The sequence below is a fragment of the Quercus robur genome, chromosome 4, assembly GCF_932294415.1.
Source record: "Quercus robur chromosome 4, dhQueRobu3.1, whole genome shotgun sequence".
Lineage (NCBI taxonomy): Eukaryota > Viridiplantae > Streptophyta > Magnoliopsida > Fagales > Fagaceae > Quercus > Quercus robur.
Window position 1 is genome coordinate 924,237 of NC_065537.1, and position 18,836 is coordinate 943,072.

General features: G+C 32.0%; 2 protein-coding genes across 3 annotated transcripts in view; one reads left to right on the forward strand and one right to left on the reverse strand.

Moving 5' to 3' along the window:
- The first annotated feature begins 9,840 nt into the window (after positions 1-9,840).
- LOC126724556 (L-tryptophan--pyruvate aminotransferase 1-like) lies at positions 9,841-14,794 on the forward strand. Its single transcript, XM_050429046.1, has 5 exons — positions 9,841-9,932; positions 11,370-11,673; positions 11,999-12,291; positions 13,492-13,793; positions 14,589-14,794. The coding sequence occupies exons 1-5, from the start codon at positions 9,841-9,843 to the stop codon at positions 14,792-14,794; spliced, it is 1,197 nt and encodes a 398-aa protein (XP_050285003.1).
- A 2,402-nt stretch (positions 14,795-17,196) lies between these two features.
- The window catches only part of LOC126720282 (nuclear-pore anchor), a 41,690-nt gene continuing 40,050 nt past the window's right edge, over positions 17,197-18,836 (reverse strand). For both annotated transcript variants that reach the window (XM_050422604.1, XM_050422603.1), the window contains exon 48: positions 17,197-18,818. In XM_050422604.1, the coding sequence (XP_050278561.1) occupies positions 17,434-18,818 (1,385 nt within the window). In that variant the 3' untranslated portion in view covers positions 17,197-17,433. The remainder of the gene's footprint in view (positions 18,819-18,836) is intronic.

The window sequence follows — 18,836 nt, forward strand, 5'->3', positions numbered from 1 at the left end:
AATTTGGGCCACCAAAAAGTTAGGATTCGAGATTAACCTCCAACCTTGCTTAGCTAGCATAGCAAGGTTGACAGCCTGTAAATTTCGAAAACCCACTCCTCCATTCAACTTTGACTTACACATTTTCTTCTAGCTAACCCAAGCAATTTTTGATTCTTGACCCCTTTGACCCCAACAAAATTTTCTCATCATACCTTCAATCTCGTCACAAAGACTTTTTGGGATCTGGAAACAACTCATAGTGTATGTTGGAATTGCTTGGGCAACATCTTTAATAAGGATCTCTCGACCACCCACTGATAGAATTTTCTCCTTCCACCCCGATAGTTTTTTCCCCACCCTCTCTTTAATTTCTGCAAATATTTCAACTTTTGACTTACCAATGATTGAGGGTAGGCCTAGTTTTTTTTTTTTTTTTTTTTTTTTTTTTGTCGGGTATCCTGCATTGGACCCAACATATCCAACACTTCACATCTTCTATTATCTGGGCTATTGTTACTAAAAAAGACTAAAGACTTATCCGCATTGATTTTCTGACCCAAGGCAGCTTCGTATAGCTGGAGAATATCAATAAGATTTTGGCATTCTTGGAGGTTTGCTTTACAAAACAATAGGCTGTCATCTGCGAAGAACAAATGTGTGATCTTGGGACTGCCTTTACATATTGATACTCAACTAATTCTTTGATTTGCATCATTAATAAGGGAAGAAAAATCATCTGCACACAATAGAAAGATATAAGGTGAAATTGGGTCTCCTTGGCAAAGACCCCTAGTGGGAATTATACTATCATAAGCAACACCATTAATTAGATACCAAGTTCTTCTTTGGGTCTAATTTATGTATTGTAGCCACTATTCATTGGCAAATTTTTTTATATTAATGTCACTCCCTCTCACAGTCTCTTTCTTCAATTCTTGCATAGCTCTCTCCTTAAAAAGTAGTAGAGAAAAAAAATTAATAATTAAATAAAATAGTTATAGAGTATCAAGGCTGATATAGTACTTAAAATTTAGCAGGATATATTGTTTTGCTTTTGTTACAATTTCGAAATTCAAAATTCCTTTTTACAAAATTAAGAGAGAGAGAGAAAAAGAAGAAGAAGAAGAAGAAGAAGAAGAAGAAAGCAGTGAATAGGTGCAATAGTCGGGATATAAATACCAACAATTCAAAAGTCACATATTCAGAAAACCAGTATTGGATAAGATATGATAGTTTTGAGATTTTGGTCAAGATTGTACAATGAATGAAGTATATTGCATACTGGCTCACAGAACGAGACATAGCTAATGTGAAATGTAATTGAAAAATATTTAATCCTAATTATTTATCAACCCGCTGAATAACTATATTATGTCCAGTAACACTTATTCTGGAATATTACATTTTTTAAAAATAAAAACAAAAACATTTTAATATTTCAGGTCTATTTTGGTTTAGTTTACTTAAGATATCATTAATTTTTTCATGTTTGCTTTAAGGAATCCTAATCCTGTATTATCTATATATAAAAAGTGCGTAAAGCTACAGTGGTAACTACAGTTTTATTTTTATTTTTTTGCACTGTTCACTGGCCTTCCTCTTTTTTTTTTTTTTTCCTCGTGAATATCCCCGTTCAACTCTTTTTTGTTGTTTAATATATATATATATATATATATATATATATATATATATATATGAGTTGTTAGTTACCCTGTTTATATATATATATACATTAACACAATAAATTATCACAATATTTTCACAATTGTTGAGGTGTTAATTCCTTATAGGTCAAAGTAAAATATCATATTGAAACCAACCACAACTAAAATTAAAGGTATTGTGAAAAAAGAAGTACAACATCCATAATATTTTTTACAACACTTTCATAACAAATCATAAGTGGTAATAAATTGTTATTGGTTCTAATTTAAACTTACCAATGAAATTACTTTTTTGCCTACCAATAACAACTCGTAACAACCTACTAATTATAATTTATTATGAAAATATTGTAAACATAGTACTTTTCTTGAGAAAATGTTAAGACATCTTGTTGTCATCATAATATTTTTACAACTGCTAAAGTGTCAATTCTTTATAGGTCAAAATAAACTATAACAAAAATATAAAAATGTTATGAAAATGTTGTACCATTCTGTTGTGTTTCTAGAAATTTTTTTGGTTTAATTAGTCAACTTTGTTGAGTAAAAGTTTATTGTTTCACATACAGTTTTCTTAGATTGATTTTTTGCATTTTTTGTTTGTATTTTTATTTTCAAGCACCATTTTAAGTAAAAACACATAGTTTTACACACACCAAAAAAAAACTTAGGATAAAAACACTTTTCATCCTTAGTATTTGTTTGGATATGCGTTGCGTCTGTGCGTCTATGTTTCCTGCATTTTCATCTTTTTCTTTTTTTTTTTTCTTTTTTTTTCTTTTTTTCTGCAGCAGCACTCATTTCAGGGGACAACGACTACTATTCATGCACTGTTTATGAACAATAACTGTAACTTTTGACTTTTTTAACCCGCAAATCTCACTTTTCAACAACTTTTTTATTAAAAATGGGCCCCACAGCACTATTCACACATTTAAAAATTATTTTGCTACAATGTTTTCAGTTTTCAGTTTCAGCAAAATAAGTTCTATCCAAACAGACCCTTAATGTTTGGGGTAGATCGCAATTCCTTATTAAATTTTAAAATCAAGTAATTTTTCCCTTAATATTTTGATAATTAGCAAATATGTCATATTATTATTCTCTCAGTTAAACCCTAATAAAAGCTTACATTCTTAAAATATTTCATTGTGTAATGTCTAAAATACTCCCTCTAAATTTTAACATCCCAAAAATTTTCTTAATGTATTTTGAGTTTTAGATGGTAGTAATTCTTAGAAAGTTGGAATTGTGATATAAGGAGTTTTATTTATTACCTAGAGAACATTGATTTTTTAGGTTTAAATCTTCGAAACTTATAATCTATATATATATATATATATATATATATATATATATATATATATATAATAGGTGAAGCTGAGAGAAACTCAAATTAGAATTCCAAATTAGAGTTCCAATTTTATGCCATGTGTCCTAAATTATTTATTCTTAAAGAGTTTTATTTCTTAATTTTAAAATCAAATGTGGGACCATATCATAAATATTCATCCAAGTGAGTTATTAAGTACAAAAACCAAAAAGTCTAGAATAAATGAATCGTAAAAAAAAAAAAAAAAAAAAAAAAAAGTGCTTCATAATAATTTTTTAAAACAAACATGGACAATTTGATAGGCAAAAAACGTATTGACCCCTTGTGATGAATTAATTGATTAATTAGCCAAATTTATTAATTAATCAAATTAACATGCAAATGCGTGGTAGTACAAACAAATCACCAATTAAACTAAGTGCAGCAGAAAATAAATTGACACGGTGATTTGTTTACGAATAGGGAAAACCAACACGGCAAAAACCCCATCAAGTGATTTTAAGGTCACCACTCCCGAGAATTCACTATTATCAAAACAAGCGGTTACAAGTAAAGGAATCCCAATATCTTATACCTACCTACAGTTGAACCCTTACCCCAATACTCAATTGGACTTGTTCTATAGTGACAATCTCTCCTTTTGATGCATGGCTCCCAGTACGTGACTAACTAATTGCGCGGATCCTAGTATGCAACTTCAGTCACCAACTAGAGAAGGTTGTTGGCTGCAAAGTTCTTCAGTTCATCCAGACGATGAAGATCGAGAAGATACTTGGTCACAAAACCCTATAGTGCACAAACACAGCAGCTTCTTCACAAGAGAGATGAATTATGGCAAATTCTGTCTCCAATCACAATTTGCTTGAACAAACTTTGCTCAACACTTGTGCAACTTTTGTCATCTTTGACGGCCCATAAAATAATCCTTTTATATGTCTAGGGTTGTGAGAAAAGAAAGCTCAAACACATAATCACGGATTGGAGTCAAAACAGAATTGAAACTCTGTTTTTCATAAACCTCGACAAATAGCTATCTGTTGAGCTGCTATCAAGCCACGGGACTGGAACAACTCTTAAAACTCGATAGATACTAGCTGTCGAGATTTAATGACAGGCACTTTCTTAGCTTGAATCTTGGACAAACTTGCATGACTTTAACACTTGATCTTGAAACAAGGTTTCTTGAAGTATTAAACACATTCTAGATCTACCCAAATACAAGTAAAGTGCATTTTGTCAAATGATTAACCAATTACATAAAGTAGTGACATATGTTCCTAGCAAGTGACTCACATATGTCCTAACACAATTTACATTTTATATCTAATAATATCCTTACAAAATTTTTAAAAGAGTTAACAAGATATAAAAATGACTATCAGTAGTATTTAAATTATATATATAGGAATTATATTATACATCTTATTATAAATCTTTAACTGTATCCATGCATATGCATGGAGTTACTAATTAGTTTATCTAACGGAAAAGCCTTATAATTACCTAGAGAACATTGATATTTTTTTTCAGGCCTAAAATGAGTGTTCATTAAAAAACTAAGTTAAACATTGCACCTCGACTCATGTAGAATGGTAAAGAAGAAAGTATGAATGACAAAATTTTCATTGTATATGGTTGAAGGTATTTGATGAAGAGTTTCAATTGTAGCATATGACATTATTCATTACGAAAATTTAAATATTGTGACAATGTCTTAGCAAAAACTAGTTGCTTATTGTTGGAAGATGATGATATTCATTATCATTCTTAAAAGTTTTTAGTGAGTGGATATTACCTTTAGCAAATAAGTTATAAAAAATCTATTATAGTAAAATAAATATTTATATGTCAAATAGTTACCATTTATGTTAAATAGCTACCATAACTTTGTATGACATACATTTTTTATGTATAAAGTTTCAAACTTCTTAAAATAAAAATTTTATCTTAATTTTCTCACTCAAAAGATAGCATGTGCCACCCTAACTAGTTAGGAAAAAAAATTCAATTTTGATCATCATAATTAGACAACGTATTTCCTCAAAAAAAAAAAAAAAAAATGACAACGTCTTTTATTGCTCTGTAACTGCTAATAGTTGTACTCATAAAGCACTTTTGGGAGACACATCACTTAACGGATAAAATTTAGATACAAACTTGGTTGTAACTTAAGTTATAACTTTCCTTAAAAAACCTAACACTACTACATATTTTGAAAATCCAACTGTTAGATTGCATATTCTTTACACTTTTAACATAAATGCCAAATTTTGTGTTAATTGGACATTGTTTACAATGTGATCTGTAAACATATTTTTCACGCATAATTTTAGACTACAAAATCTTGCAAATTAATCAATTGATTGATGACAAAACTATTGATTTGATCTATTGAAAATTTTACAAGCATAGTAGAAGATAAGAAAAAAAAATGTGATCCAATGGTAGAATTGACAAAATTCACATTCAATAAAACGATATTGAGAGTTGTAACCTTATGTCACAACTAAGTTTGTAGCTAAACTTTGTCCTCACGTAATGTAACGTAACATTTCTGCTTCATTTTGAACAAATTATTGAAAAGAATATAGTTGCTGCCTCGAGTTGACGGAATAGGATGAATGGCTCATGAAAAAAAAGGGACTACATCGTATCCAAAGAGGAGAAATTTGACTTTATTCCATTCTATAGAATGGGTCTTTGTAGAGTTCTTTATCTATATATACTATAAAACTGAAGCCTAGGACTTTTTGTTGACTTCATTATATGTTGACTCATAAGCTTTGGAAGCCTCACAAATTTCCACATCATCAATCGTTTTATTTATTATTCTTCTATTTTAAATTAAAACTCACTAAAAAAAAATTAAAATAAAACATGCTGCTACTAAAAAATAAAACCCGAGACCTAGAACAATATAATCGACTTATTCCATTCACTTCCTTCTCACCCATGCCTCTCTTCCCTGCAATATCAAGATCTCTCTTAATTTCTTCTGTCCAGTTTCATTAAAGCATTTGGTATTTGATGTTTGGTGTGCCAACCTCAAGCTAAGTTATCTTTTTAATTGAAAGAGCTAGAAATTTTAGTAAGTAAGATTATGGTCAGTATCTCTATGCTATTATTTTCTCACATTTTTCAGTATGGTGCAATAAGAGTCTTGAATTTGATCATTCGTATTATGTGTCGTGGAGTGGTGGGAACTTTGAAAGTTAGATGGTTCTCACTGGGAATATTGTTGTTAATTTATTGACTTCTAGGATCATCATGTTGTTAATTTAGTGTATTCTTTTGGCAATATATTGTCTCAGACTCCTCCGTTTAGGGAGAGGACATGGTTAGAAAATTTACCTTTCAATTGTGATTATCTTAATTATGTTTGTTGACATCGCCCTCTTCAAGTGATTTCTCCATCGACAAACAGCTTAAAATGGAAATAGGAACAATCTTCTACTCAACCTATTCCTTCTTTTCCTTTGTCTTTGGTACATTAACAATTCATTTTTTTATTGTTATTTTTTTGGTTTCAAAAAGGTTAGTTTTTGTAGCACAATTTTGGACCTTTATATTCTAAACACAAAATATGTTTCATATTGTGTTTTTGAAACTTCAAATTATTGTTAAAATAACTGGTGTATATTGCAGGAAAAGTAGAGTTACATTGGAAGATGATGCATAAATTGATAGGAATTCTCCTTATGTTGCTTGTATAATCAAATACGGTATTTTGGATACCCTTTGAGCAATTGCATGCATTGATGTATGATTGAGAAGTTTTTTTTTGTTTTTTTTATTTTTTATTTTTTTTATTTTTATTATGTTCGAAGCAATGCTTCAAATTAAATGTGATTGATACGGCTCCACTATTTGCTATAGCTATCTTCACCAACACTACCATGGATTATTCTTTGGAGGGTAACCAATCTTTCACTTATATTTCTCTATTGTATAGTCATATATTTCTTTAGGCTCTGATGATGCCAAAAATCATCAGTGAGCTGCACAGTCCTCACGTGCTCTAGAAAAAACCTGTGAAACAGAAACAAAGAAGACTTTGCAGAGAGTATTGGTGTGGTACCAGCCAAATACCCTCCGAATGTTAAGTTAGAGAGAATTTCTATATCTCTAGAGTGCCAGAATTGGGCGAATTACATGTACCTTGATTTGTGAGGGTTTTGGGATTTTTATAGTAGTATAGAGCTGACCTTCATTTCTTGGTGGAGAAGGTATTTCCTTGTAGAGAAGATTCTCATTAATACTCATATTTTACGGGATCCTTTCTTTGTAGAGATTCCTCTGATTAGGGTTGGGCATTGAATACAAGATATTTCCATGTATAGACATTTGTGGAGACCAAGCTAAGCCATGCTAGACCCGTCGGCCTCTTCACTCCCATTGGCCACCTGCTTCGTTCGAAGGTTCTCCATTGACTTATGGAAGTGCCCGTCGGGTATCATGGTGGGGTCGTCAGCTGATGGTGTCGCTTCTTTTGTCCTTCCGTATATGCACATGAAGCTCATGGGTCCATAGGAACCGTCGGCCTCCTTTTGTGTCATACATTAAATCTTTTCCAAGAACACCCATATCAGGCTCTGAATCTTTTGATTTCAACAGCTATAGTCATGGATTATTCTTTCGAGTGTACCTTATCTCTCCCTTATATTTATTTGTAGTGGTCTTATATATTTTGTTTTGTTTCGATAATTTTTAGGCTTTGAATCTTCTGATTGGCTAATTTTTATGGCCTTTTGAAAGTTTTAACTTCTAATTTATTGGGTTCATTTTTGTAACATCTTAAACTGGTATCTTGAGGGCGTTTGGGCTCTGTGTCTCACGTTTGCATTTTCTCCTTCTTCTTTTTTTGGCCCGCGTTTGTTGACTTTGGGAGACAAATTTTACTGTTATGAACAGTGTATGCACTGTTCACGCACTGTGCTGACACTGTGTACGTATTAAAAAATATTAAAAATGGGTCTCACGGTACTATTTACACATTTAAAAATTATTTTGCTATAGTGTTTTCAGTTTTTAGTTTCAGCAACAATAAGCTCAATCCAAATGGACCCCTTATCTCTTATATTTCTCTTGTAGTCGTGCAGCAACGAGTTAGCCAAATGAACCTAAGTGTCAACTTATAAGATTATGTCACATGGAAATTTTAATGACTTCATTTCTAGTGTGTACAACTTAGGTATGTAAGGAACCCAAGCCAAGCCTAGCTAGTCCAACCTACTAGCATCACATATGCGTGCATGCATGTCAATTCAAGGATATGATCAAAGTAGACAAGCAAGACTTGCATAGATAATTAGTTACCAAAATAATTTGTTACATATTGATTTTATAAGAGTTGATATATCATCAATGATGCAAGTTTCTGGACTTCTTCTCTAAAGTTCTCTTCTTCTTTCTTTTTTCATTTTTTGGGAGGATAACTACCTCAAATTAAGTCAATTTTTCACTCACTGTCATTCATTTTCCTGTTTATTCCATTCATCACCATTGGAACTCAAGAGGTTCATTATCAAGTATAGTTCACTTTAAATTTTCCAATTAAATTCAAAGATATAGTTGTATTGGTAAATTGTCCTTAGAAAGAAATAATATTTCCTATGTTTCATTGATCAATGCATATATGTGTTTGAATTTAATTAGGCAATCTAATGTATTACACCTAAGGAACTATATATTACTTGACTTTCTCTTTATTCCTATATAGAAATAGATTTTCTTTGTGTGTGTTTGGTTGCCAAAAAAGTGCAAGAAAATTTGGCAATATTCCTGAATTTTTCTTTTCTGCCTTTAAAATTTGAGAAAGAAATTTTTTTTATAATTTCTTTTTCAATTTAAAAATGATGATGTGGAATTTTTATAATTTATTTTATTATTGTTTTATTAGTCATGTCAGCGTCAGTTGTGCCAACTGTGCACAATGTGTGCAATGTAGGCATTTTTCGTTATTGAGTAGATGGTTAGAACCAAATTATCTACAAGTTAAAAATAAAATAGACTCGTACCAAAATGTATGGACTAAATTAACTATGATCCAAAAAATGTAGAGATTAAAATTATGATATTTTCATCAAAAAATAATAATATATAAAATACTAGCTAAATATTATTTTAAGTAAGATTTAAATATAAAAATGTACATTTAAAGTTAATGCATCTGGCCTCCATATGTGTTCAGTCCATCAAAAAAAAAAAAAAAAAAACTTTTAAGCCCTCTAAACTTCTTTTTGGAAGGATGTCTGTTTAGAACTTACAAAACAAAAAATAATAAACATATAATCTAGTGAGCTAATGAAAATGGATAATTCATAATTGTGAATACAAATCTTATATCTTACTTTTTGTGTTTAAGTTTCCAATACATGCTCCACCAATCACAACTTGTCAAATATAACAACTTTCTCCAAGCCTTCAAGAAAAGCATGAAATTTCCTAATTTAATGCTATACACCGAAAAGTTTCGTATTTATTGGCAAGCTAAAGTGTACCAATTGTTTCTTTCCATATTCCATCACAAATTCCAAATGTAGCGAATGATTATTAGTAAGTTGAAAAGTGATTTTAGTGGTAGGTGCAAATAAGAACCCATAAAAATTTTCTACATCAATAGTTTGTAAAAAAATCTAGCGGGATTATAAACTTTAATGCAAAACTAATTTTAAGGATAGTAAGCCGGATCAGTAATTTGCTATAGGGTTGGTGCACCAACCCATCATCATCGATAAATATATAGATTAGAAGCTGATTAACACATCCTTGTATCCCATCATCCCAACACAAGCTCTGAACATTAATTAAAAGCTAGACTACATATATCTTTTATTCAGATTCCTCTCCCACAGAAACAAAATGGTATCTACAAAGTCTCTAGTAGCAGCCACAGCTAATGGCACAAGGACTTCAAGTCTTAGCTCTTCAGACTTAGTTCTCAATCTTAGTTTGTAAGTCTTAATTATCACCCTTAATTTTCTGCTTCAATCCAGTTCGTTCTATTACAATGAAACCTTCGATTTCATGAAAATTATTGGAGTGCAGTGTCGTCAATGGGTGTACTTTCAAGTGGGTTTGGTGGGTGGAGGTGCATGCTAGGGTTGAATCTCATAATTAGTAATGAGTAATGCTACAACCACAAATTATTTTACAATATTTTTACAAAATATTGATGTGGCCAACCTCATATCGGTTTTTATCTAATCTCATCATTAATATCACTTTTTCATTTACCAATAATTACTCACCACATTAGCAGTTTGTAAATTTTTTTGTAAAATAGTTTGTATCTCTAACATTATTCATTAGTAATACCCTCGTGGTAGAAATAAAACTAGGAATTTAGTGGACCTAGCATAAACTTAAAATTTTTCATAATTCAAGAATGATAAAAAAAATATTATGATTAAGAGTAAATATAATATGAAAAATAAAACTTGGTATTCATTCAACATTAACAAAATATAAATAAAACAAAAGATACAAAATATTTCTTCTTAATACATTTTAAATCAATTGCTTATAAAAAATGGAATTTGACGTTTTATAAATCCTAAAATAACCGTTGAATCATGAATGTATATGCACAATTGATAGTAAATTCTTCTTTAGTGTAAAAAGTCAACTGTCATTTAGAAAATCATATTCTTTTTTGCTGCAAACATGTGGGGCCGAGTACAAACAATTCTTTATTTCTCACCACACAAACTCTCTCTCTCTCTCTCTCTCTCTCTCTCTCTCTCTCTCTCTCTCTCTCTCTCTCTCTCTCTCTCTCTCTCAAAAATGGTGTGGGTGACTTTTTTTTTGGCTATGTCGATTAAGTTGTAAAAGAAAATGTCTATAACATTACTTATCATTAGATATATTATGACTAAAGTGGCCTATATATAACAATTGTATTTCCATGTACTTAAAGAACAAGTAACTTAAATTTGGACAAACAATTTAAATTTGGGTTAGCATATGATTAGTCAAGGATTAGTCAAATTCTCTCTAATATACAAACTCTACATACATTGAGTTCATCGTGACACAAGTTCTAAATAAAATATGTTGCCGTCCACGGTGTGAGCTTTCAATTTGTGGACAAAGGCCGTCAAGATGAACCACATAAATCTTCATGTTCACTCCCTCTTTCATGCTTTCGCTTATCATTCAATAATCACATAGAAATTAACACTCATATTGTCCCAAACTATTATTTGCCACTACAATTAGGGTTAGTCTCCTTACAAGTACTAGTTTTATACTCTTTTCTTAGTTATTGACTTATTGTACCAAATGCCAATGAGTAAAACTATCATGTAACTGACATATTTTGATTCTCTCTTAGAAGTGCACGGTATTGAATTATTACTTATATTGATTTTTTCTCCTTAATGTAAAAGGGGCGATCCAATGATGTTTGAGCCATTCTGGAAAAAGATGAGTGATAAGTATTATGTGACAATTGGTGGGGGTGACTTAATGAGCTATTTCAGTGATGGTAACAATGTATGCTGGTTTTTGGAGCCTGAACTAGGCGCAGCAATAAGGAGATTGCATGGTGTGGTGGGAAATGCAGTGACGGATGATCGGTACATCGTGGTAGGGACAGGATCATCACAGCTCTTCCAAGCTTTGCTTTACGCTTTCACGACTCCTGGTGGCCCTGAGCCAGTTAGCGTTGTGTCTTCTGCCCCTTACTACTCGGTTAGACCCCCATTGCTTAACATCTTAATTTGATGCAATTATTTATGTGTTATTGTTGCTAGACTATAATTAACTGATATATTACTTACATTGAAAAAGGAAAAACATTAATATGAAAGGGGTTTAATGATAGATCTTATATGTTGCTGCTTCAATATTTTGAGACAAAGTGTGTCTCTAACCTTTTTGGGAAAATAGTGTTAATACCTTGGCAGTTACCAATATGATTTCTTGGCATTGCTAATTGTAACTGAACTTAGTATGAAACTTGCATGCATATATACATAGTCAAATAATTGAAATGGTAACTAATTATTGGTTGTAGGCATATGCTGAAGTGGTAAGTTTCCTAAGGTCAGAGCTGTACAAATGGGAGGGTGATGCATATAAGTTTAACAAGAAAGGAGCATACATAGAGGTGGTGAATTCACCAAACAACCCAGATGGAACTCTTAGAGAAGCAGTGGTGAAGAACCGTACCGGCAATGGAAATGGAAAACTCATCTATGACTTTGCTTACTACTGGCCACAATTCACAGCTATTACTGGTGCAGCTGATTATGATAACATGCTCTTTACAATTTCCAAATGCACAGGACATGCCGGTTCCCGCATTGGGTGAGCATCTTAATCTTATGGATGTTCTATGCTATTGGTAGCTAGCTAGTGTATAAGTCAGTTTAAAAGTATTCACTACAAATTCATTGGTTTTTATTATTATTATTTTTCTGATAGATTTTTATATAGATCTTTATTGATGTTTACAATTGTTTTCCCAAAAAAATTCATCTTGAACTTTCCCCCCTAGGACATTTCAAGAGTGTTTGGATTGCTTCTGTGTTTTCATGCAGATGCGTTTTTGCCGTCTTCTTTTTTAAACCATCACCTATTGCATTGTTCATGAACAATGCAAATAGGCAAATGAACAGTGTTTTAGGTGAGAACAATAATCCGAAAATTATTTTTTTATTGTTTTCAATTTTCAGTTTTCGACAAAATAAACGGTATCCAAATCCACACTTCAAATTTGGTTGGAATTTGAAAATAGTACGTAGAATTAAAAAATAAAAAAAATAAAAAAAAAAGAAATCTATTTAAGATTTATACTTGAGTGCTTTTGACTTTTGATATATATATTTTTTTTACTTAAAAAATGGTAAATTATAATTTTTCTCTTAAATTTGATGGGTTTGATTTTGGACCTTTAAATTTAAATTTTCAAAATGGAAGAATTTAGTTTCATCATTTATTTTTCTTTCTATGTGACTATTGGGATATTAAGATGCCTCATTTTGAGGAACCAAATCGAGTGACCACATATATAAGCTAGGTAATGAAATTGAACCAACCCTATGCTTTAGGACCAAAATGGAACTTTATAAATTTTGGATAAAATATTGTTTTCGCTCCTAAAGTTTGAATGGATTTTGCTTTTTATCCCTATTAAAAATGTTATATTTATTTTCTATTCTTAAAAATTGGAAAGAAAAAAAATCTTTTTTCGTCAAACTTTTGAGAAAATTTCTTTTTTAATTAGTCCCTATATTTTCCTCTAAACTAATGAAATTAAAGTCTTTAATTAAAAATTTTAGAGACAAAAAATAAACTTTTTTAAAGTTTAAGGACAAAAAAACTATAATTCGTGCAAACTATAAGGATAGAAACAATACTTTAACATTTAATTTATATGATCAAAATCCAACTTATTCCCAATTTTAGAAACCAAACCTATAATTTAGACTAAATAGAGATAGTTGTATTATATTTCGGTGGTACTACCTCAATTGTTAACTAATTGATGCTTTCTTTGTATTAAAGTTGGGCTCTTGTCAAGGATAAAGATATTGCTAAGAAGATGACTGAATACATAACAATCAGCTCAATCGGTGTATCAAAAGAATCACAGTTCAGGGCCGCAAAAATCATAAAAGTAGTTTGTAATGGCATCCAAAATGTTGGGCCTGTCAAATCAGAGAACTTCTTTAAATATGCACGAAATATCCTATCGAAAAGATGGCAGAAATTAAGGGAAACTATTCAAAATAGTGAACATCTGATTTTGTCCAAGTATCCACAACAGCACTGCCTCTTCAGTGGCAAGCTTACTGAAACCTTGTCCGGTACGTATGTTATGTTCAATTTATACAAAAATGCAGCCTATATTCAATTCAAGCAATCTTTCCAATTTTGTTAAAAAAAAATCATAAAAAGTATTATTTTTATAAATAAAAAAAAAGTAGAAAATTAATAAAAACATTTTGTGAATTTTTTATTTGAGAATTTAAAAAAAAAAAATTTTTTTTCATTATTTAATTGCATACTTTAGAGAAATTTTTTTAATGGAATTGGACAAAAGACCTAAATCGAATAAATTTGAAACTTATAGAACACAATTGAGCAAAAGTGAAGTTATAGGATCGAAATGAATTTCAATCAACTTTGAAGGGTTCAATTTGCATTTTAGCCTAATTTTTACAAAATAAACATTAAAAAATAATATCGAAATAAAAACAAATTAGGAAAAGATTAAAGCTAAGCTACTATGAATTTTATTGCAAAATACTTATAAATTGATGTAACAAGAATGTGTTGGTTCCATATCTACAACACAACAAATTAATTTTTGATTAATCTTTTTTTTTTTTGTATTTTAAAAATTGATGAATCAGTTTATAAAGACATGTATAATGTAGCTATGGCATCATTTGTTCAAACTAATTTATTATATTGACAAAGTAACAACAATCATATTCATTATCATTTATAGGTATTTTATAATAAAATAGATAGTATTTTTTAGCGTTTTCCTTTCTTTTTTTTTTCTTTTTTTTTTTCCCTTTTTATAAGAAAACATAGAGAAAAGGCATATGTTCTAACATTTTTTTTTTTTTTTTTTTTTTTTGTTTCTCCAACAGCCTATGCATGGTTGGAGAGTAAAGATGACACAGAGGATTGCAACGAATTTTTAAGAGGATTAAAGATCATTGGGAAAAGTGGGAAGATTTGCGGTGCCCATCAAAAGTTTGCAAGAATTAACTTGATGTGCAGGGAAGAGGAGTTTAACCAATTCATAGAAAGACTATCGGCCACTAGGGGCAAGGGGATTATCAATGGACATTAAAGCTTGAAATGCTAATTTGAATCCTTATAGCTGTTTCGGAAATGAATTATAAGATCCTCTACTCTAAGGGCACATTTGGTACACTATAATGGTGATTGCATAAGAATAAAAACTAGTATCACAATAAATACATGAAGTTATAATATAATAATTTTTCCTTTATTCATTAGTTTGTTGACAACACATGAATAGAACTTGAATTGTATTCCAAAGTTTGGTATAACATAATAATATGATGGAGTGGAGTTTCAATCAAAGTTCTTAATATTTGGTAAGCTTTTTTTTTTTTTTTTTTTTTTTTTTTTTTGAGAGAGAGAGAATTTCAATTTATAACGTCTACTTCTGATTAGCGCTCTTTATCATCTAACCAAGACATTTAATTGATTTTTTATGTAAGCGGGGAGCGCTACATATCTATTATTCGACCATAAGAAATTACGGTTAAGTTAACTAGAATACCTTGGTTGGATACCTTAAATTTTGTTGCAATTTCCAAAATTAAAATTCTTTTTTACAAAATTACGAGAGAGAGAGAGAGAGAGAGAGAGAGAGAGAGAGAGAGAGAGAGAAGTGAATAGTTGCATCAATCGAAATATAAATACCAACAATTCAGAAGTCACATATCCGAAAAACCAATATTGGGTAAGATAGGATAGTCTTGAGATTTCGGCTAAGATTGTACAATGAGGTATATTGCATATTGGTCAACTGTACAAGACATAGAAGATGTGGAAATATTATTGAAAAATATTTTATCCTAATTATTTATTAATCTGTTGAATAATTATAATATATCTATTAGCAATTATTCTAAATAATACACATATTATGTCTAATAGCACTTATTCTAAATAATACATGTTAATATTTCAGGTCAATTTTGGTTTAGTTTATGAAACATGTCATTAATTTTTTCATGTATGCTTTATTGTATCCTAATCCTATATAATTAGGGGGAGGAAAAAATTTGACAATAAACCTCATTGTAGGTTAAGGTTACTGTACAATGTACTGTTATAGGCCCACTTATCTCGAGCCCAAGAAATATAGGTCTATGAATATTACCAAGCCCAAGCCCAACGTCATGACCGGCCCATTATTCATAAGCTCGGCATGCAAACACAACCCACGTATAGAATGGTTAGTAGGTATCCCTATGATGGGCGGCAATATCTCAACAGCCCGAGAGTGCCCTAGGGAATCACGCCAGCGAGCAATTTTTGGAGGTTAGCACCAGTTCCAACATTCTCAACTCCATTTCCAATGGAGTATATTCCTTGTCAGGAATAATCAATTTGGGTCCCACCCACACGAGTGGAACCAAGGGGTAATCATGACTCCTCCATTATCCTTATGCTATAAATAGGAGGAAGAAAGAGGATATGGGGTTGGCCATTTTGGAGAGAGAAAAGAGAGAGAGAGCAAATTAGTAACTAAGAAAGCTTAAGGAGAGAATAAGTGAGGTTAGGCTGAGGGGTAATTCCTTCTTGAAGCTCGTCTGGGAGATATCCATAGTAAGAAACCCATTAGCCATTATATAAGTAAATTGTGAGCTCAAACACTAGATCCAATTCAGTGTGGAAATTTGGGCACGTACAGTTACAATTTCCATTTTAAAAAATTAACTTTGCTACACATTTAAAAATTTAACTGTTAGATTATATATTCTTTACGCTCTTAATATACATATCAAATTTTGTGTCAATAAGATTTTATATACAAAATTTTAAACTATAAAAGCTTACAATTTAAACAATTGATTGATGACATAACTAGTTATCTTATAACTTTTGGAAATTTTGCAAATATAGAGGATATATAAAAGAAAATATAATCTAATAATAGGTTTTTCAAAATTTAAATCCAATAAAAGATATTAAGAGTCTGTTTAGGAACCGCTTATTTTGCTAAAACTGAAAATTTATTTGCTGAAAATATTGTAAATAAAGTTAAAAAGTAGTTGAAATAATTCAGTAGGACCTATAAATAGCACCAAAAAGTGTAATAAGATCTATGTGCAATGACAAAAATAAACTGAATAGTAGCAACAATAGTAGCAACCTAGGTAAACTTGTAACCTTAAGTTACAATCAATTTTAATCATCTTAATTAGACGTCGTATTTCCTCAACCCAGAAAAATAAAAAAAAATAAAAAAAAAAAAAAAAAAAAAAAGAAGAAGAAGAAGAAGAGAGACAGGTATTTTATTGCTCTGTAAGTATAACTGCTAAAAGTTGCGCTCAAGGACACCTTGCTCATAAAGTGCTTTTGGGAAACACATCACGTAACATCCTCGGGAGTTTCTGCTTATTTTGAACAAAATTTTGGAAAAAATATAGTTGCTGCCTCGAGTTGACAGAATGGCATGAAAGACTTGTGAAAAAAATAAAAAAGACTTCATCGTATCCATAGAGGAGGAAAATAACTACTATTAAGAAACCAAAATTGATGTTACATATTACTATCATCCACCGATGAACTCCGCATGTATCTATTGGAAGTTCTATAAACAGAATGCAGAGTCAAAATCCTCAAGTAATGGGATTGGACCATAAACAATAAATAATTAGACACCACGTTAATTCACATACAGTGAAAGGGGAGGATATAAATAAAATTGAACAGGCAAGATTACCAATCTTAACCTTGTTCACCGGATGATTGTCCACGTCCAAGACGACCGCGCCCACGTGCACCTCGGGCACGTGGGGCAGCTCTTCCACGTCCTCCTCTAACCACTGGAGAAGAAGCCACACCTAATCTTTTTGCAGCATTCTGCCTAGCTCGCTCTGAAAGGTTTATAGTAGTCGAAGTACTACTCACAGGTGAAGCTTGTCTTACCACTTCTGCTTCTGTGGTGACAGTTGAACTGCCTTGTTTTGAGACAGGACTACCTTGTTTTGAGACATCAATTTCTGAAGAAGCGCTGGCTGAAGCGCTCTCAAGTGGAACAGAGAGAGCTTCCATGACCTGATCAGTGTCCGCTGGAATTTGATCATTTCCATCATTTGACTTATCAGAACCCTCAGCAGTCTCTTCATTTACATCACCTTCATCATTCTTTTCATCGTTTAGAACCTCCGGAGAATTTATCTCACCAACCTCCAGTGTTACAGCAGCTAGAGATTCATCATCAGCCCTAGTGGGTGAAGCCAGAGGGCTTGCAACAGGCTCAGGTTGACCTTCCCCTGGTTCCGGGCTCCCAATAATGTTGGAAATATCACCACCACCCTCAAGCTCTGTAACATCAGGCTCAAGCTCTCCCTCCTCTCTCTCACTTCCGGATTCTGTCATTAACTGCTGGTTATCTGGCTCAGCTTGATCCTTTGGCCCTTCATCAGATACCATCTCTGATCCACCAGGCCTATCCAAATTCTCTTCTAGAACATTGTTCTTCTCACTCAGCAATTCATCTTGACTCACGCCATCTGGTTGTTCTCTTCCATCCTCAGCTCTCTCCCCAGTAGTCTCAATCTCTTCCTTATCAGCTTCCATTGCTTCCTCATTTGAAGCTTGTGCCAACTCACCAATATTAAGAGTTTCTTCAGGGGCTTGTAGAGTTCCAAGATTTTCCACAGGAACAGCAAATTGTCCTTCAGAACTCTCATGTGGGGGTTCCAAACCCTTGGACTTCTTCAGCAAGGGTGCTGCTACATCAGAGCCAGTCTCTCCTTGGATGACTGACTCATCATGCAAATCAGAAGCAGATGCTGATGCTATACGTTTGCGGACCAATGGTTGAGATATTAAAGTAAGATTTCCCTGAGCTTCAACGTCACTAGAAGGTGCAGCTTTGCCCACATTGCGAGCTCCATCCACCTCAGACATCTCTATATCACCCTGTGGCTCTTCAGGTCTTACAAGGCGTGGCCGGTTCAACTTCCTACCTGTTTTTCGAGTTTCAACAATAGCTTTGGGCAAAGTAAATCTCTTCTCACTCTCTTCAGTTGCTTTAGCAGGCAAGCCACTTGTTGCAGGTCCCACTGAGAATGCAGTACTAGGGGCTTGAACAGACACTGCAGGACCTGCAAAGGGGATAAAGC